General features: G+C 38.0%; 1 protein-coding gene across 2 annotated transcripts in view; it reads right to left on the reverse strand.

Annotated features, from left to right (window-relative positions):
* The window catches only part of CNKSR3 (CNKSR family member 3), a 30,495-nt gene extending 19,267 nt beyond the window's left edge, over window positions 1-11,228 (reverse strand). For both annotated transcript variants that reach the window (XM_015858202.2, XM_032443299.1), the window contains exons 1-3: window positions 11,105-11,228; window positions 3,496-3,698; window positions 2,233-2,320 (exon numbers count right to left, since the gene is read on the reverse strand). In XM_015858202.2, the coding sequence (XP_015713688.2) occupies window positions 2,233-2,320; window positions 3,496-3,698; window positions 11,105-11,170 (357 nt within the window). In that variant the 5' untranslated portion in view covers window positions 11,171-11,228. The remainder of the gene's footprint in view (window positions 1-2,232; window positions 2,321-3,495; window positions 3,699-11,104) is intronic.
* Window positions 11,229-18,856: the final 7,628 nt, after the last annotated feature.

Here is an 18,856-nt window from a genome sequence, read left to right on the forward strand (position 1 = left end):
GTCATCCACAGCCTCCTTGGGCAAGAGGTTTTCTGCAAGAACAGCTGAACTAGAGAATGGTATTACATCCTCAGATTAAAGACTTAAAACAACAAGTAAATAATGAAACAAGATTTAAAACTTACATGTTTGCCATGACATCTCAACCTGCAGAACTATCACACAGCACCCAAAATATGCACTGAGGAGCTGTGAACTGAAGCTGCTTCCTATTTCTGATCATTTTCAATCCTTCTGTTCCTTCCTAGTTCTGTTCTGTGCTTTTAAAGACAGGATTTCAAAAAAAGCTTATAATCCTCCAGATATGGACACAATAGGGTTACCATAAAATAGTTCAGTAGTTGTCTTTTATGCTTTCAAAGCAACTCATAACAGTGTCCTGATGATCACTGAGGTCATATTCTTCATACGTTTAAAAAACTTACATCAGTTTGGGTTGTTTTGTTTTGTTATCTCATTACCTCTTTTCCACACATGGGTGGACTCCTTCAGATCATACTAATACATTTGCAATGTGCCAGTACAAAATAAGATTTCTTTTCTGCATTTATGTTGCTTTTTTTCCCCCTCATACACAGCAATTCCATTCTTTCTTAGAGCTCCTGCTAAATTGGCAGAGAAACACTCTTGACGCTTATTAAAAGGTAGAGTTGTATGTGCCAACTTCCATTCCATTGCCATCAAAGGCTGATTTCATTGACAGATTAGATACCATTTTTAGCAGTTTTATTAATACAGTCCAGCAATCTTGTATCTCAGTTCCTGTAGCACTCTTGGGTGAACACCATCTACTGCTAGAAGTGCTTACTGTTCTACTATACAATCTGCAAATCTGTATCTGTAAATCACTAACTTGCTGCAACTGCACACAAAGTGCCCAATCAAGAAGGGCATTCAACAGTAGGTGAGGCTGGTGTGCCTTTGAAGTTTCAGTAATCAAATCAGGTACTACTCTTTTACAGCTATCCAGCTGATAGAACTGGGTGTCATCACAGTCTGATATCTCACAAGACCTTTCTATCCTTTGGCATCAGTACTTAAAAGCAGCTCATAATCAGTAGGGAGACTGATTTTTTTACAGTGCCTAATAGCAATAAGACCAGGAGGAATGGTTATAAACTCAAAGGCTGGAGATATATATTAGATATTAGGGGGAAACTTTTCACTCAGGAGGGTGGTGAGGTGTTGGCACGGGCCAGAAATTGTGTGTGCACACTAAAATGCCCAGTCTGGGGGCATTTTAGGCCAGATTGGATGGGGCCCTGGGCAGCCAGAACTAGTGGGTGGCAACTGCGCATGGTAGGGGGCTGGAACTGAATGGGCTTTAATGACAATTTCAACCCAAGACATTTTGTGATTCTATGATAATCTCCCCAGAAACAGAGAGGGAATCGCCTATTTCTCAGGACATGACTCTACAGAGTCCATATAATATACAGCCATGGACTAAACAGCTAAGAGCAAACTCTGCAGGAGTTGAAGAGTGCACATAGTGTTTAACTTCTAGAGTTAAACTCTGCTGACACTATGCCAACTGCTTCACAAGACAGGCAATATTATTCAGATTTAAAAAATGATGCAATTTGCCAAGACTCCCACAGTTGCTAAGTGTCCTTTTATCTATTACCAATAAGTGCTCCTTATACTGATAAACAGAAAGTTTTGAAACAAAATACTGTCATCTCCAACTACTGTCACAGAAGCCTGAATAGTGGAATTTTTATCATGAAGGTGGCAACTCCTTCTGTTATATGGAGCATCTCCTATCTGATAGGAATAGGTTAAAACACTATATGTGGGACAAAACCTAAGAAGTCAGCATGTGTAGGCATAACAACCAATGAAGTAATATTTTATGATGTATTTTAGTATACATTTATACACACATGCCATGTATTTTCAACATGTTATTTGGAATTTGATAATCCTCAAATGCAGACCAACTATTTTACAAACTAACAACTCTTCCTACTGAAGATGAAGAAAACATGTAATTTTTAAAATGATAGTCATTTATGATACAGCCAAAAATTCCATAATCAGAAATTAAATGAACAAAACCAAATAATCTCAGAAAAATGGACAACTGAAACTGGCCTTCATGGAACTGTTCAAGCTTTGAAGTAAGCCCCACATCTGCACTCCAATTAGTATTCAGTATACAGCATACATTACTTCCCCAAACACCCACCTTCCCTTTTGGAAAGCAGGGAGGAAAAGAAATCAGCTGACCTTCTGAACAGTAGTAGTAAGATCCAAGCAGAGCTGAATTATTCTGTTTTTCATTGATGAAAAGTCAGCGATACCTGTAAATGGAGTCCTGTAACAAGAGAAAATTTCTCTTAGATTGCAGAGACCAGACTTCTGTTCTACCACAGCACTGTGGAACAGCACGAGTCAGAGCTACAGAAGTGCAAAGACAGTTCCACAATGTAAGTATTCTTGACTCTGTACTTTCATGTCATCCCTGGGGTATGGCTAGCACTGTGGTGTGCAATTTCAGCAAAATTCAGTCTATAAAGCGTATTATTTTCATTCAATCAAAAATAGTATGCAAAGTTTATCTTGTGTAATTGTTTACTTTAAGAAAAATGGCCTTCATACAAACAAGTTCAGAAAATCTGCACTTCATAAAAGACTTATTATATGGAATCACTCACCTCAGACCCTCCAGAGAATTTAATGGACTCAGGAGTAGTCCCAGCTAGTTTGAAAATGGACATGCCAGTCACTTTGCTGATAGAGAGTTGCAGAAGAAATGTAGGGCAAGGTTCAAACAACATGGTAAAATGGGAAGATTAGGTGAGAGGCACAAGTTGTTAACATCACTGCAGAAATGTTCAAGGGTAAAAGCTCTCCATGCTGACAGTCCTCATGTAGCTCTCCTCTTAACCTTCCTTCTCAAGAAAGATGGCTAGGGGCCTGAGAATTCACATCTCCACATCTTGCCCAGCATTGCAGCTAGGACACTACCAGTTCTGTTGCCTGTTTGCTTCTGATGCAGCTGTCACAAAACAGCCAGAAAAGAAGAAATAGTCAAAGGAAAGTCTCTCCTGCTGTTCACTTCTTCAAGTCACAGAGCTAAGGTCACAGTTTCAGCAGATTCTCTCTTTTCTTTTGAGGGACTTGCCAATGACAGCTGACATAGAAGGTGGGAAGACTAAAGAGAGGAGGTCACACATGTTTGAGAAACTAGTTCTGAAAATTGGTTGTTCCCCTCAAAAAAAAAAAAAAAACCAAAAAAACATAAAAAACCACCTCTCACTCTTCTAACTATCAGGTTAGAAGCAATGTTACCAGTTTGTTGGTTTTGACAAAAATGGAAGCACAAGATTAGATGTCTTAGGTGATTAAATTCATTCATCAGAAGCCTTTTGACAAAGCAAAAGAAGGGTGAGTGAGATCAAGAACATCTTTAGACCTAGACATCTAGAACTGGCACTGCAAGGAGAAAAGTTAGAGCAGCAAATGTAAATACAAGGATTTTATTCTTACCTGTCCAACCAAGCAAGCAGGGCCTTAGCAGCACCAATAAGCTCTACCACAGAAGTAAGGAATTCATTGGGAGGCTTGCGTGAAGTATTCCCATCATAATTTGAGCTTTTCCTACGGGTACAGATGTAATTTTGTAGGTTGTTGGATGATGCGCGCAGCTTGAGAACCAAGCTCTTCATATTGTCTGTTTCAAGTCCATAGTTCTGCAAGAAATATCAAGTTCAATGAATTTCCCTATTTCTTATTACACATATGCAAACTCATCCAGGTTCAAAGGTCAAAGGACATGCCCTTTTATTTCAGAGTGGAAGGGAAAAAAAATGGTTAAATGAAATGTTTAAGAATGTTCTCATCAAGTCTAATCAGGCATTTGCTGAAGCAAAGTGGTCTTTAAATGAAGAAATGAGATCTTACAAGATCTGATAGGGGTGGGGGGAATGGTCTTAAACTAAGACGGGAGATTTAGGTTAGATATTAGGAGGAAGTTTTTCATTCAGAGGGTGGTAAAGCACTGAAACAAGTTGTGTTTCAGTGAAATGAAATGAGGTTGTGGATGCCCCATCCCTGGAAGCATTCAAGGCCAGGCTGGATGCAGCTCTGGGCAGCCTGGTCTAGCAGATGGCAACCCTGCCTAAGGCAGGGGGGTTGAAACTGGATCATCTTTGAGGTCCTTTTCAATCCAGGCCATTCTATAACTCTATGATGATACATCCCTAACATTTAAGTTATTTTACACATTTCTAAACCATATGAATTTCAGTTAATCCTTAGCATGCCTTGCCAAAGGGTTGCAAGATTACATTCCTTCAGGACGTATAGCATTTCCAGGAATTTTCCAGAATGCAAGTTTAGCTTGATTTGAGATGGAAGAGGTAATCCTAGAGCTATCTTTATTTGGTACACCTAAGCTTTTTACTGGAAGAAACAGTTCTTTACTCACCTTCCTAACATGCAACATTTTTGTAGCTCACCACTGTCTTTCTTATATTGGCAAATCTTAAATACATGATCACTTTCAAAAATCCATTCTGCATTACAGGCACTAAAGGGTTTTGTGGGAGCCAGACCTTCTCAGTTTTATTGAAATGAATGAGTTCAAGGACATAATTCCATCAGAATGAAGCTACAAAGTCAGGTGGCATTTACTCTCCAAGTGTAGTTTGAGTAACTTGGTTGATTTGATTTTCTTTTTGTTGAAGGAAAATAAATACTGTTTTCTCTTAAAATGTTTTTATACTGTGATATATAAACAGTGAAGCAACACTTCATTCACAACTAAAGACAGTTTAAATTGGCAAGAGATAAAAACATCCACAGGAAGTAAATGTAATTTCATAGTCAAAAGCTAGAATAAATATTTGAATCACAAGCTTTCAGTAACCATGTTCCATGATTACAGCACAGCAGTTGTTTGCAGGTTTGAGGACTGAAGCAATACTAAACTTAGTACTTAAATCCATTTTTACATGTTATATTTTCATTCAACAACATCTTTATAAAAGTTTTTAAACCAATCAGGTCCGCAAGTCCTACCAGCAACTCCAACTTTACAAATCCAAATGTAACCATATCACAACTTCTTAACATTAAAACAATCGTTTTAAGCAACATATTCATTGTGTCACTCCAAAGGTGTTAAAAATGCTGCACTTTACCCAGCTACAGCCAACATTAATTTCATACAAGTCCAAGTTTCAAGGAACTCCCAGCTCCTCCACTTCAGACCAGAGCATCACCCAGGCTGGCACAGAGCTCTGGAAGTCTCAGTCCAACCTCCTGCCCACAATGGTCTCAGCTGTGAGCATATCCCAGGTTGCTATGAGTTTTTATCCAATCAAGCCTTCAAAATCTCAAAAATCTCTTGAGCAAATTCATGCACTGTCTGATTGCCCTGACCAACCTGGTGGCCCTCCGCTGAACTGCTTTAGTATAGTCAATGTCTCCTCTGTACTCAGAGGTACAGGGGAAAATAAGTGACAGGTACCAACTCCTGGCCTTGCTCTCAGGATGTTGCTGACTACTTTGTTGCTAGGACACACTGCTGGCTTATGGCTCCATTCTTGCCATGATCAAAGGCTCATAATACAAGCTGGAGTGTTTTAGAAAGTTACTAGATTAAACAAAATCCTTGCTCAAAAATACATCTGTGCAAAGAGAGATTTGAACCAAATTACCTTTAAAATACCTATATTTCCTATGTAACTTGAACTCACTGGGATGTCATCCACATACCCTCCTCCCTTCCCTGAAGGCTCTTGGCAAGGAAGTACTCCCACACAGAAGCAGGGGTCCAGAGGATATATCCAATAAAACAAACAAAAACAAAACATTGTTGCAACAGCAGAGGATATCCTTAAATTTTCCAGGATCACAGACTGGGAAAGATACAGATTAATAAACAATGTTAAAGTACTTGCTTACTACCATGTGTAAACTTACCACCTTCTAATTTTAACAAAATACACAAGAATACTGTTCAAATTCATTTCTTGTAGTCACTTATTTTTCCCCTCCTCTGTTCCAGGACACTGCAAATAACTTTATTTTTTGAGGAATGCTTTCTCACCAAAAAGTTTGGCCACACATTCTTGTGACCACACAAATTTGAAAATAGCTATGTGCCAAAAAATTTCCCCCTTAACACAGGAAGTAAAGGATGCTGGCCTCTCTCCCTCCAGAAGTGGACAGAAAATACAACTTCTCTTTTTCTTCTCCCCTGTAGAGTAGTAAAACAACTTAATCAAACAACTTCTGTTCAGAACTTGAGACTCAAGTCTTTGTACATTTAAGCATCTCCAAAATTCTTTCACTCAGGTGAAGAAGTTTTGCTCACTGCTTTGTAGATGTCTGTGATTAGAGATGGCCTCAGCACTTAACAGTATACTTGCTGGTATATCAAATTAGATTTCATCTTTGTTCTAAAATATTTACATTCTCCTCACCACACCTCTTTCATCTTATTTATGAAGTGGGTCATCAGCCCAGCGTGACTTTTCCAGTCCAGATAGTTTTTAACATAATTCCACCAAGTCGATCTCAATTTCCAGGTGGACTTCAGCAACACAAGGCTTTTATCTAGAGATACAGAGCCTCCACCTTATGACTGCAGCTGGTCTGCTCAGCAGTCTCTTATGAGGTACACCATGGCCAAACTGCAGTTGCTGCACAAATCCTTCCTACAGCTTCTTCCAGAGATACTACACAGAGGGCAACTGAGACGTCTGTAAAACCAATTCATGCTTTAGGAAATGTTCTGGCTAAGAACTATGCCCACTCAGCACAACAGTGAGCATTACAGCTCATCAATACAGGATATCAAATTCTTCAACTTCAGATCTGTCCTGAGGAATGAACATTTCAAGAACAAAGGGGTCATCACAACTCAAACCACCTCCGTTCCAAAGGAGATGACCTGTTCTCTCTAACACACAGAAAACATTATGCTCCTTCAACAGATATAACTTTGCCATTGTGCACATTTTTCTATTCACTGACAAAGTGAGAAAACAAGCAGTAGTAAAAAAAATGTACGTGCTCTGGCTGTGATCCTATCCAAGCTGACACTATCTTGACCACTCCACAAATAACCAGTTATTTCTTCTTCATTTGCAGTGTCACTCTTGGTTGTCCAGTCTGTTGAAGGGTTGGTTTGCAGCAAACCACTTAATAAAACCATTCCCTTCTTTATTGTATTGTGCTCTGAGCTGGTTTAGCTCCCTGAAGTGTCTCACCTCACCATCAGTTGTGTGCAAGCAGAAAGGATACTAATCAGAGAATGGAAAGGGGGTAGAGGAAGGTGGCAGCTGACTTAATTTTAATTGTCATAGAGCTGGAGTCTCACTTCAGGACAGACAGGAATGCTGATACTATAGCAGCACACCAACAGCCTTACAAGCCTTCACAGCAACACACAGCTGACATGTAAAACTCAGGCTTTTCTGAAGCATTCTGACATGTTATATTATTTAACAGGTTATTATTTTAGTAATCAAAAGGTTCTAGATATTGTCCATGAACCACAGCAGGTTATATTTTCCTTTCATTCCTAATTTAAAATATCAAAGTTACTCTAATCAAAACAGAAGCTGAAGCCAACGGTCAAGAACACCTTATGTCAAACATTCCCAGCCTGCTACTCATTAACCTGGGCAGCCGCACATGGGACTATGACAAGCAAGAGAGCATGCACAGGTGCACAAGAGAGCAAGTGCACATGAGAGCATGAGCACAAAAGCATGCTCTTTCCAAACCCCATTATATTTAATGAGAAATAGTACACTGACCAAATAATTGTTCAAGGTCGAAGAACTGAAATAAAAGAAAAAAAATAAAGTGTGGTTAACCAAAGTCAAAAGAGCACTGCAGTCAAGTCCCAGCTGACCTGGGCTGACCTAGTGCTCTGCTGTTGCCAAGCGGCAATATTCACCTTCCCTTTCACAGTCATCTTCACATGCTTCAGTGAGAAGAGCAAGATTTGCTGGATGACCCAGCTAAAAACTAGTTTGGGAAAAAAGTGAATAAAAACAGGCTGAATGCCTGTTCAATAGCTTATACAACACATTACTTGGTAGGATGACCTCCTGGTATGAGGTTATACGTTGTTGCATTGCTAATGTGCTAGCATTACTCTTAATGGTATTACTAAAAGGTACAAAGCTAAGGGAAAAAAAAAGTATGTTGTGGTATGTTTTTGGTAGTTTTTGTTGCTTGGTTTTGTTTTTTTAATTAATTAAAATTAATATCCTCATTCAATCTTCATTCTAATCTCAAGAAAAAAAAACTAAATTTGAAGCAAAAAAAACTAGCTCCTATAGGACAATGTAGTTAAAGATCCAGAAATCTAATCCAAAGAGCACATTAAAAGTAATTCCATTTGCATTTAATTTCCCATTAATGTTTGCTTTATTTTATGTTTATTAAGTCCAAACAGGCAAGGCAACTCATCAGGGAACAGTGAGTAAACATTCAGTTTCACCATCATTCCTTTTTTTCCCACTTATTCAAATGGGCTGAGAAAGCTTATTTTCCAAGATTCCTACCCCTCCTTTTGTGGTTTTATGTGAGTTTAAAAAGCATATTTATGTATATTCGTTCCTTTCCCACCAAGCAGTTCAATCAACAAACAAATATCTTTCACCCATTCTGTTTCTCACTCAGGCAAAAAGTGCCACCACCAAAAGATGGAGGCATTCATGCTGATGTGTCTTGGTTCTGTTTACTTTTCTCTCCTTCTGGAAGTTCAGTTCTTTTTACACGTTATCTAAATTCCTTAAGTCTTCAAATAGGTCTTCAACAACTGTTCAGAAAAATCTTACTGCACCAACTCAAGTGCACCAGAAATGTGCGCTCACAAGAAATCTTCATTTCTTATCCCTGCTTTTTCTCTTTCCTGCTGCCTCTTCAGTTTTGGCTTTGTGGCATATGTTGCTGCTAAGGAAAGGTTAGGAAACGCTCTAAAAACTAAAGCAGCTGAGAAAGATTTATTGAGTTTTTTAAGCTATACTGCAGCAGTAAGCATCACAACTTGCAGAAATTGTCAGCTTGACAGGGTAGCACTCACAAAGGGGGTTCTATCCCTATAAAATCTAAGTGTATTTGGTGTACTTCCTCAAGGAACACACTACCTTTATATTATTCTTTCTCCCATCAACCTAGTGAGTTTGGAAAAAGTGAATGCTTGAGAAGAATTACCATAGGAGAAAGAAAAAAGGTAATTTTTCTTGAGAACTCCACAGGTGAGAAATGTCCAGAACACCCACAATGCTTCTACCTATCACCAAAACAGACAACATTCAAAGTCTTACCATTGGCTAGCCCAGTCAGTGCTACATATTTATAGTATAAGCCAAAACCATGGTGAAAAGAAAAGCTGAGTTCCTGAGTGCCTTTGGTTCTAATGAAAGTTCACAAAAATGAGGAAATGTCACCACATACACACACACAAAAAAATCAAAGTCAAATTAATACCTCCAAACCACTTTCAAAGTAGTAATAACCAGTGGAATACAGAAACCCCTGTTCTCTCATACAGAAAGAAAAGAGACAGCAATGTTAAAAAGAAAAAAATTGTCTGCCTCTAGAATCCAAGACACATCATCTCTTAGGAACAAAAAAAAAAAAAAAAAAAAAAAATCAACACTGATTTTCTACCAATATCCCAAAAACTGAAGGGAAAGGGTATGCAAAAGGTGACAAAGGGCATAGCTTAAATAGAGAAATTCTTCCTCCTCTTCTTACAAGGAAACAAGGATATTTCAGCTGCAATATGTAAACTCTGTCTAATGCATTAACTTCAACTGCATTTCACAAAGGATTTCCAGAAATGAGACAGAGGTCAAAACTTTTGTCTACTAAGGAAATTAGAAGGAAATTGTAGGAGATAAAACACAGCTTTAGGTTCTGGCAGTCATCCAGCTTTGTTCATTTTATTCTAATATTTTAAGAAAAAAAGAAGAAGAAAGTGCCTTTGACCTTTGAGGGCTGCCACATCCATTATATCAGTCAGGACTGCACACAGTACACTTAGTAATTCACCAGACTCCTTCACTTGCCTGTTAGATTATCCATTGCCACATGAATCACATGCAGTCTAACTCAGTTCCTTTATTACAGCTTTCCTTTAAATGTTCAAAAATAAATAAATAAAAACTGCTTATCAAGAGCAACGTTTTGGGAATTGTTTCAGTTTATGCACCGTTATTTTATTAAACATGCTTCCTTCAGTATAGACTATGCAATATCTTAGATTTTATCAGTAGAAATGATGTCCATAGCACTTCCCTGCTGCACACAAAGCATGTGACATTCAGGCAATAAAGACTCCATTTTTAGAAGAACATGCTTTTTTGCTGCTAGATGTGCCTAACAAACAGAGGGCAGGCCAATACTGGCCAAGAAATCACAGGACAGCTTCTGCCACCCCTCCAGCTGATGTCATTGTATATAATATCTCTGGTGCTCACTCACTGCACTACATCAAACACATATTCAAGACTGTGTCCAAACTACAGCTTTTAAATAATGCCTGCAGCAGTGATGCTGCATAGCAAAACAATCTGAAATATACTTATTCATTTCAGACTGTGTTTGTTTTAAAAGCATCTGCACAGTAATATATCATGGGTGAGAGAGAGGAACAGCTTACGTTCCAAATCCAATGAGTTGAACTTGCAGTTACTTAGTAATCAAAACATCCCTTACTTCAAGAGCATTTTCTTTACTTTGCATGTAGACTACAAAATCTCACCCTGTCCTCATTTCAGTTGATGTGTGAAATCACTAATATCTGTCAATTTGACAGCACATGTTCCATCCTTTAAAACAAATTCACCCTACTCAATAGTAATTTTAATCACAGTTCACTACCAGAAGCCACAAGATCTCACCACACTACTCAGTCAGTGCTTCTCTTTAGAAACACAGCTCAATCAGGAAAAAGTCAAAGAGCTATAACACAAAGCAGCAGGAATTAAACACTTACTGCTTTCTTTTGTAATAAGGCGTAAAGAAAGCAAGTGTGAAAGGCATTCTGATTTCATTAGACTTGCTTTAGATATTCAACCAGAAAAGCATTTAAAGAAATTCTTTATCTGTTCACAGTTTAACTAACCAGTGCACACAGGAGATCCACAGCTTCTAAAACCAGTTCTTGGTGTCCAATCCGTGTGATACCCATATCTTCAAGCTCTTGATGAGTGATGTGTAACAGCTGTTCACCATTGATCTTTTCTCTTTCAAAATTTTTTATGTATTGTTGGAGGCAATCATCAAGGCCTAACAAAGCACAATAGAGAAAGATAAGGGGATGTGATTACAATTTCTGTATTTTGTTTCCCCTCCCCACACCATTATTAAAAAAAAAAAAAAAATTAAAAAAAAAGGCATAAACGGAATTGTACATAATACTTAGTGTCAAATTATGAAAGAAACTTGCAGCGAGATCAAAGATTAAAAGTTTCTCCAACAGGGCGCAGAGATGGATTATGCAGATTTTGAGGATCTTGGGGTCACCTAAGTCAATCCATGGCCCGTTTACTCTAAAAAGATAATAATGTCCCTTCAGTGTCAGCACAAGCAGTTAGCAAGAGACATGAATAGATTCAGACCTTAACATAACCCTAACCATGAAGAAAAGCACTGATAAAAAATAGTTAACCAGAAAAAAAGAAAAAGTATGAGGCAAGAAAGAACCCAACATCTTGCCCAACACGAGCTAAACAAACAGAACAAAACCCACAGTCCCACATCCACTTCTAAATAAAACAGCTGAATGATGAGAGGAAAATGGAACAAATCAAAGGCAAAGCAACCAACATGATGTTTGCCTCAAGTCTCACTACTCGCTTGATCTATGAGCCCCTGCAGTTTCTTGAATCAATCGCACTTTCCCCCTTGGTAAGTGAGCAGCATACATCAATAAGAAATTTAATTTATTTTTGTAGCTACAAAGTCTTTTTTCAACAGTTAAGAGCATTTTATCTGTCACATCAATATCCTCGCTTTAAATTATGATTGCATGATCCTGCATTCTCTACTGTACCTCTCGTTCTTTTGTTGGTTAAACTGATTAGAGAAAGGATTTCTCTTCCCTTTAACTCAATTGCATGTGTTAAATGTGTTTCTTCATATATACTGCTTGTTTTGACTGTTCTTAAAGATACTGCATACAGCAGTCTAGGGGAAAACATTTGGGTGGCTGTGTTATTTTAAAGACAAAGTACTGTTCTGTTCCAGCATACTAACAAGAGCAAAAGGAACAGATCCAATTAGATTTGTTTGGTAGAAATGTATCACATTTACTAAAAATAGCTGACACAAACAAGATTCAGATTACATATTTGGCATCTATTTTGTAACATCTACAATAACTACATAACTTCGCAAATCAGTTTTAAAAACCTGAACTTGCAACTATAAAAAGGACATTTATCTACTGGGTTGGCTGAAGAGGAGGCCATCAGGATGGACTGCTGAAGATGAGAAACACCAATAGCATTCTGAACTGCAAGGAAACAAGAAACAGGAGACAAGTACTCAGTTCAACCCATTAGGGTGTAGTAGTAGCAGCCTGGAAAGCAAGTACTCCAGCACATGCCAAGAAAGCAGTCAAGACAAATCACATAGGGGGCCCCAGGGCTCACATCTAAACTGTTCGTTTCCTAAGGGCAAGACAAGCCATTACTACTACCATGCACTGTCTGCTCACAGAAGATTAGAGCTCTCATTGGTGCATGCTTAGCACACATCACTTGCCTTTATAACACTCACCAAGAAATTAATAAGGATGGACAGCCTGGCACTTAACATTCACCCCTTTATATATCTCATGCAAGCTTAATTATTGTAACACATCAAAATCTGGCTGGACTGGCTTGACTCCTTCACGTGCAGAGCTACTGGTGTCTACAGCTTCAATTTTAAACATAATTATGAATGTGAAATCCTGCATACAAGATGAGTGCAGTATCCCAGAGCTACAGTTGTTTGGGATGCACTCTTTCTTTCCATCTGTCTTGGCAAGGCCTCATAAATCCTGAAAACTGAGCCCAGCGTTCTGTTTCCCACAGGCACCAATTTCTCCCTTAGGCTACACAAACTCTTTTCCCAGGAAAAATAATAAAACGATCTAGCCTTCATTGTTTAACAATTTATTTTTTTAAAGCAAATTCTCAACCAAGGCTGACATACAGAACACATGTTTGGCATTCCCAATTTTTAATGCTGTCTTGCAGACCACTGTTTCCCATCATTTGCCACTGAAAGCCCATAGTTCCCATTATATATTGCACAAACACCTAGAATAAAACACTTGTTAGCATGCAATAAATTTTTTACTTTTCAAGTTTCATGGACACGCTTTTGCCTTCTAGCCTTAGTGTATGTTGACTTGATGTTCTGTGCTAAAACATGAGACTTTAAAAATGTATATAACCCCCAAGGAATACAGTTATGTCTTTCAGCTTGTCTATGGGATTTTTTGGTTTGTTTGTTTTCTTTTCCTTTTAATTCATGCTTGTCTGTCCTCAAAGTTCTATTACAACTTTGCTTCTTCTAAGAAGTATTTTTCATTGATATACTTAAAAGCAATACTTTTGTGATCACACAATAGAACTGTTTTGCAAAGCAAAATAATTTTAAAAATCATTGTAATGTTAATTCAAAATAGTCAATACAAGGGCACAGCTGCTCAGACAAATGTATTTAAGATTAAGTGATCAAAACTATAAAACACAGGAAGTGAAGATAAACCCACACACTTATGGCAAGCATTCACTAATGTTTTAAGATGAGCTTACTAATATTAGCCTTATTACTTTCTCTAAGAAACACATGGAAAAAGTCTTAAACATTTTAATTGGGATTGCAACCATATTTATGGCACACTGTACAACTTTCTATCAATGAAATACATAAACATTCAAATAATAATAATAATAATAATAATTCCATTTCCCTGAGAAAGAAAGGAGAATAGAGGAAAAATGACTCAAATCCATGCCGCAAAATTAACTAAATAATACTTAAATCAAGTTTATAAGTCAGTATTGAAATGCAAACTTCAACACATTTCTTACTTTTCCTCTTCTTCCAAACATATTTGTCCTTGTATTTTCTCTGTTTATCAGCGCCTAATGTAGACCTAACATGACGGACAAAGTCTGGATAGCTTCAAAGAAACCTAAATGAATTAAAAGCTCCAGAAGGAGTCCACATCACTCAGAGTGACACTTCCCTAGTTGGTGTTCTCAGTAGGTAGCTCAAAACAGCAACATCTAAGTAGCACAGGATGTTTCCATGTTCTTATGTAGACATAATATAGTAGCCAGTTACAGATTATACAAGCAAGACAAAACGTGCTGCAAGTCAAGCTGCTTTCTGTCACATTTTGCAACAGTTCAGGACTTATTTTCTCAATTATTCGGTTCTCAAAAAGGTAGCTGAGAAATAAATTTAGTACGTTTACTGATTTAAATTCAGACATATCACAATAAATCAGGGCAACATAGCAGTCTCAAGCAAGAAAATAGTTTCTAGTATTTATTTCTTCAAAAATACAATTAAGACTCTAGCCTTGGAAGAGACATCTACTTTTATCTTCTTTGCCTACTCAAAAGCCTTATTGAAATCTCCAACTATTCATTGGATGCTCTACATGTGTTTAAAAAGCAATGCTCAACTGCACATTGAAGAGAAATCTTTGTATTGTTTCATGCACGTAAATGAAAACCCATGCATGAACAATAAGATCTTTTCCATTTAATACTACAGAATGACGGAAAATGGAAATAGAAGTACCAGTTGCAATGGTAACCAAGTTTTATCACATTACTAACAGTGACTTCGAATTTAAATAAATAAATGCTATTTGTATTATGAAAAGACTCTGAGGAGCAGTAACATAATTTGCACAAAACTCCCTCCCAAGTTTTGGCAGGTGTAGAGATGTGCAATAGATCTTAAGAACTGTCTAGACTTTTCTGTCTAAAATAACCTTCCACAACTGTGCAGAGCATTCTGAAAGATATTCAATACCCTGCATTCAAGCAAAAACACTAGAACGTGTCTTACATTTACAGATCTACACTGATAGCAATCTCACTCTGTTTCCAAGATTAGAGAAAGTTATTTTTTACTCTCAATTCTTATTCAAAATAACTTTGAGAGGGGTAGAAAGAGGAGTTTGGATCCAAGCCATAACTATCAGCTTACTATTTGGAGAGAATTAACATTTCTACTGGTGATAGAAATCAACCATTCAGCAATGACACATCTGACTACCAAAATACTACAGACTGTACCAGCACAGTCACTGAGGATTGTCATGTTTCCCACACACCTTCTGTGCTGGACACTGGCAACTAACCTGCCCACAACAAATGAATAAAAAAAAATCAGTTAACTAACATATTACAGCCACAGGTTCAGGACCAGCTGATCCACCTTATTTTTCCTCCTCCTCCCCTCCCTACCCCATTCTCCCATAATTTCTTCCTTTGTGAGGCCAGAGACCTATATACTCAAACACAGCTGTGGTGAAAAGAGGTGCAGACACACTGGGCAAGGGAGTGAGGAAAACTGGACCATGATTGGGATCATTTGCTTTAGAATATATCTTAAGAATAATTCAAAATGTCCAAGCTGACATAAGGAAGCAGGCAGAACACAAGTCATTTGAACAGAGAAAGGGCAAGACCTTGCCTTCCTCACTGCACCAGCCATGGGAATTAACTACTCATCATCTCAGGGAAATAGAGCTTTATTAACACGTAGTCAACCTCTTCTTCATTGAGTGACTTTTTTTACTAAATTCACAGAAGTTGGTGTCTCATGGTAGCTATGGGGTTTAGCTGTGCCTCTCAGCTCAACAGGGGCTCCTGAGGACCTTAAAATACTGCCAAAGAGGGACTGCCAAAATCAGTTTGCTTCACTGCCTCAAAAATACACACATTCAAGAGTCATAAGAGTTTGACCATTCCCACTAAGAAAGTTACTCTTCCTCTAGTTCATGTTAGTTCTCCTTCCAAGGTCTCCTCAGTTGCCAATTTTAGTCTCAAAAGAATCCTTGCACGCATAAATCCATTCTCCCCAGTTTTGAAAGTTCATCAATTATGTAAGAGTCTCTGACATACTCCATTATATCATCATTTAATGTTCCATATCCCTTTATAACTCATTGTGATAGCTTCCTCTCTTTATTTCCTTTAACTATTTCAGGACTGGAATTAAAGAAAAAGTAGGATGTTATCAATACAGAAAATGAACATTTTAAAAAAAAAGAATATGTTAGTTCATCATAAGCAGGTGAACCATCACCTGAGAATGAAATTAAATGAAGATGAAATTAAGGCAGATGAAATTAAGGAAAATGTCTGCATGACAGTTGAGAAAAGCTAGAACTCAGTAGAACAAGGGTGAAAGAGAAAGAAAACTGACTTAACACATCACTTTCTAGAATGTGTGAACATTTCCCACCCCATTCTAACATCATGGATTATTACAGACGTCACTTGGTGATGACTTCACCAAGAAATTCAAGGTCCATTAATATAATAAAAGATAATTCTAGAGCAGTCAATAGAAACCTAGCTTAGTAATAAACTGAGCTCTAAGTAAGAACTGATTTCTAGCACCTATATCCCCAGATGTTTCTCTGCTATGATTTCAAGCATTTATCTTTCCATAAGTTTTCAAAACAAAAGTCTAGCTATCATTTTGTGTGAGCTACTAACAGGGGACACAGCTCAGAGACTTTAGATTATCAAGGAAAAGAAAAACCCCGAAATACTGTCTAATGTACAAAAGTAAAACCTCCTCCTCTTTCAGTCCTTAATCTTATGAGTTCCACAATCACTCATAGCACTATCACCATCTAACGTACCGATGGCTTGAGGGTGTGGGGCAGGAGGGGGGACACCACCAGAACTGATTAACATGAGGGTTCTTATTATCAGCATCACTTCTCCTTCATAAAATAACTCATTCATAAAGTAAGTTCTCCTCACATAATCAATAAAAAGCATTTCTTCCACCATTCTGTTTAATCACCTGCACCTTAACCAAGCAGACATGCCTGTTGTCTCACCAGGAGTTGGGCGTAGGTTTGCTAAGAACAGACATCACTTGGAACAGAAACAATAGCTTCAAAGCTTCCTGTCTTCCCCACTCTGCTAAGCAGGGATGGAACCAGATGAATTGCTGGCCTCTCCCCACCAGCAGGGATGCAAAGGGCAACTCCCTCACAAAGGTCACAACAGGACAGACAGAGAGAAGGGTAATACATTCAGCTTTGATCATGAATGCTCTACTGTCCCCTCTGTAATCACCCATGCCTGATACTTGCACAGAATGACTTGTGCAGCATGTTCCTATTTTCAGCATTTCCAGTGAACGCATTTTGCCTGCAAAAACCGACTGCTTAGACGTGTTCAAAATACCTTAAAGTAAATTAATTCATTCCATTCCAATCCATCCATAAACCCCTTAGCATCCCTCAAATTCAAACCTGAAAGCTTTGCCTTGTAACACTGGAACTTGTGGAAAAATTTGAGTTGTAAACCATCCTAATCAGAAGGGCTATAGAGACCACTGTTAAGCCTTAGTCATTCCAATGCAGACAATCTTGGAAAACACAGTAGGAAGCCTATCAACACTATTTTCAGCCCTCTCTACAAAATCAATGACTGAAACCCTTCCAGCAAGCAGTTATCATGCTCCAGACTGGACACTGAAAGGTAACTACACGCTTCAACACTTCACAGTGAAAATCACAATATGAAAGATTAAGAAAGAGTGAAAACAGTCTTTGTCCACACACTTGCTTAACTAGCAAGATCACAGAGCAAGACACCTCTTACAAAAGCCAGTGTTACCTTCTTAAGACTTCCCTCACAGAGTATTTTCGGGAAACTAAGCAGACATGGGTGGTAAGACCAGAGTCTTTGAAAAAGAAAAGACACGAGACCTATAAAACCACAAGTGGCAAAATAACACAGAAAGAGACTCAACTTTCAGTGCAGGAATTAGGGAGAGAGAATGAAGCTAGTATGTAGCAGGTCCAAGAAAGCGATGAAGAGTGACTCTTCACACAACACTATGCAGTGAGTGATCAAAATCCATAGGAGTTCAGGGGAAGGTGAACAGGCTTGTTAAAGAAAATGCCACAGAAGTCTCATCTGACTCTGAAGGACAAAAAGAAATGGCTGAAGACTAGAGGGAACCTACTGAAGGGAACACACAATATTGTCTTTCGTGCAGTCCTCTAAAACGCATTCCTTCCGGGCAAAGGCACAAAATGGGGCATTCAGATAGCACAGGATATAGCACTTCTGTAATTGCACTACACACAGCACCAAACATAAAGAGCAGCTTCCTTTTAATTACTTTCACCCAAAAACTTAACAGAGCTGTTACCCCTTGCCTATTTAAAGCCAGTATTCATGTTAGTAAAATAGCAGCACAAAATTTCTCCCCAAAGTCAAAATTATACTTCTTTTAAATTCAGGTAATACTAGGACATATGCCACATTAAATCGCACAGCTGTCCTCATAGGTTGTAGTTCAACTGGAGACATGAACAGTAAGCAGGAAACTGTAAGAGTGAATGACTTCAGAAATTGCATCTTGAGTTTAAAAATGAGTGAACTTGTGCCAGGAATGCAATAACTTGACACAAATAGCTGGTAGCATACAAGAAACTGAGGTGAAAGCAATTCTATAGTAGATGATAACTAAAACTCTAAAAGTGGTATTTACTTGCAAAGATAGAACTTAAAGCCAAGCTTGCTATTTTTTTCATGGCTCTCCTTAAAAAGAAAAGGCATGAAAAAAAAGGACTCAGAAGAAAGGGAAAAAAAAAAAAAAA

This window comes from Coturnix japonica, chromosome 3 (assembly GCF_001577835.2).
Source record: "Coturnix japonica isolate 7356 chromosome 3, Coturnix japonica 2.1, whole genome shotgun sequence".
NCBI lineage: Eukaryota > Metazoa > Chordata > Aves > Galliformes > Phasianidae > Coturnix > Coturnix japonica.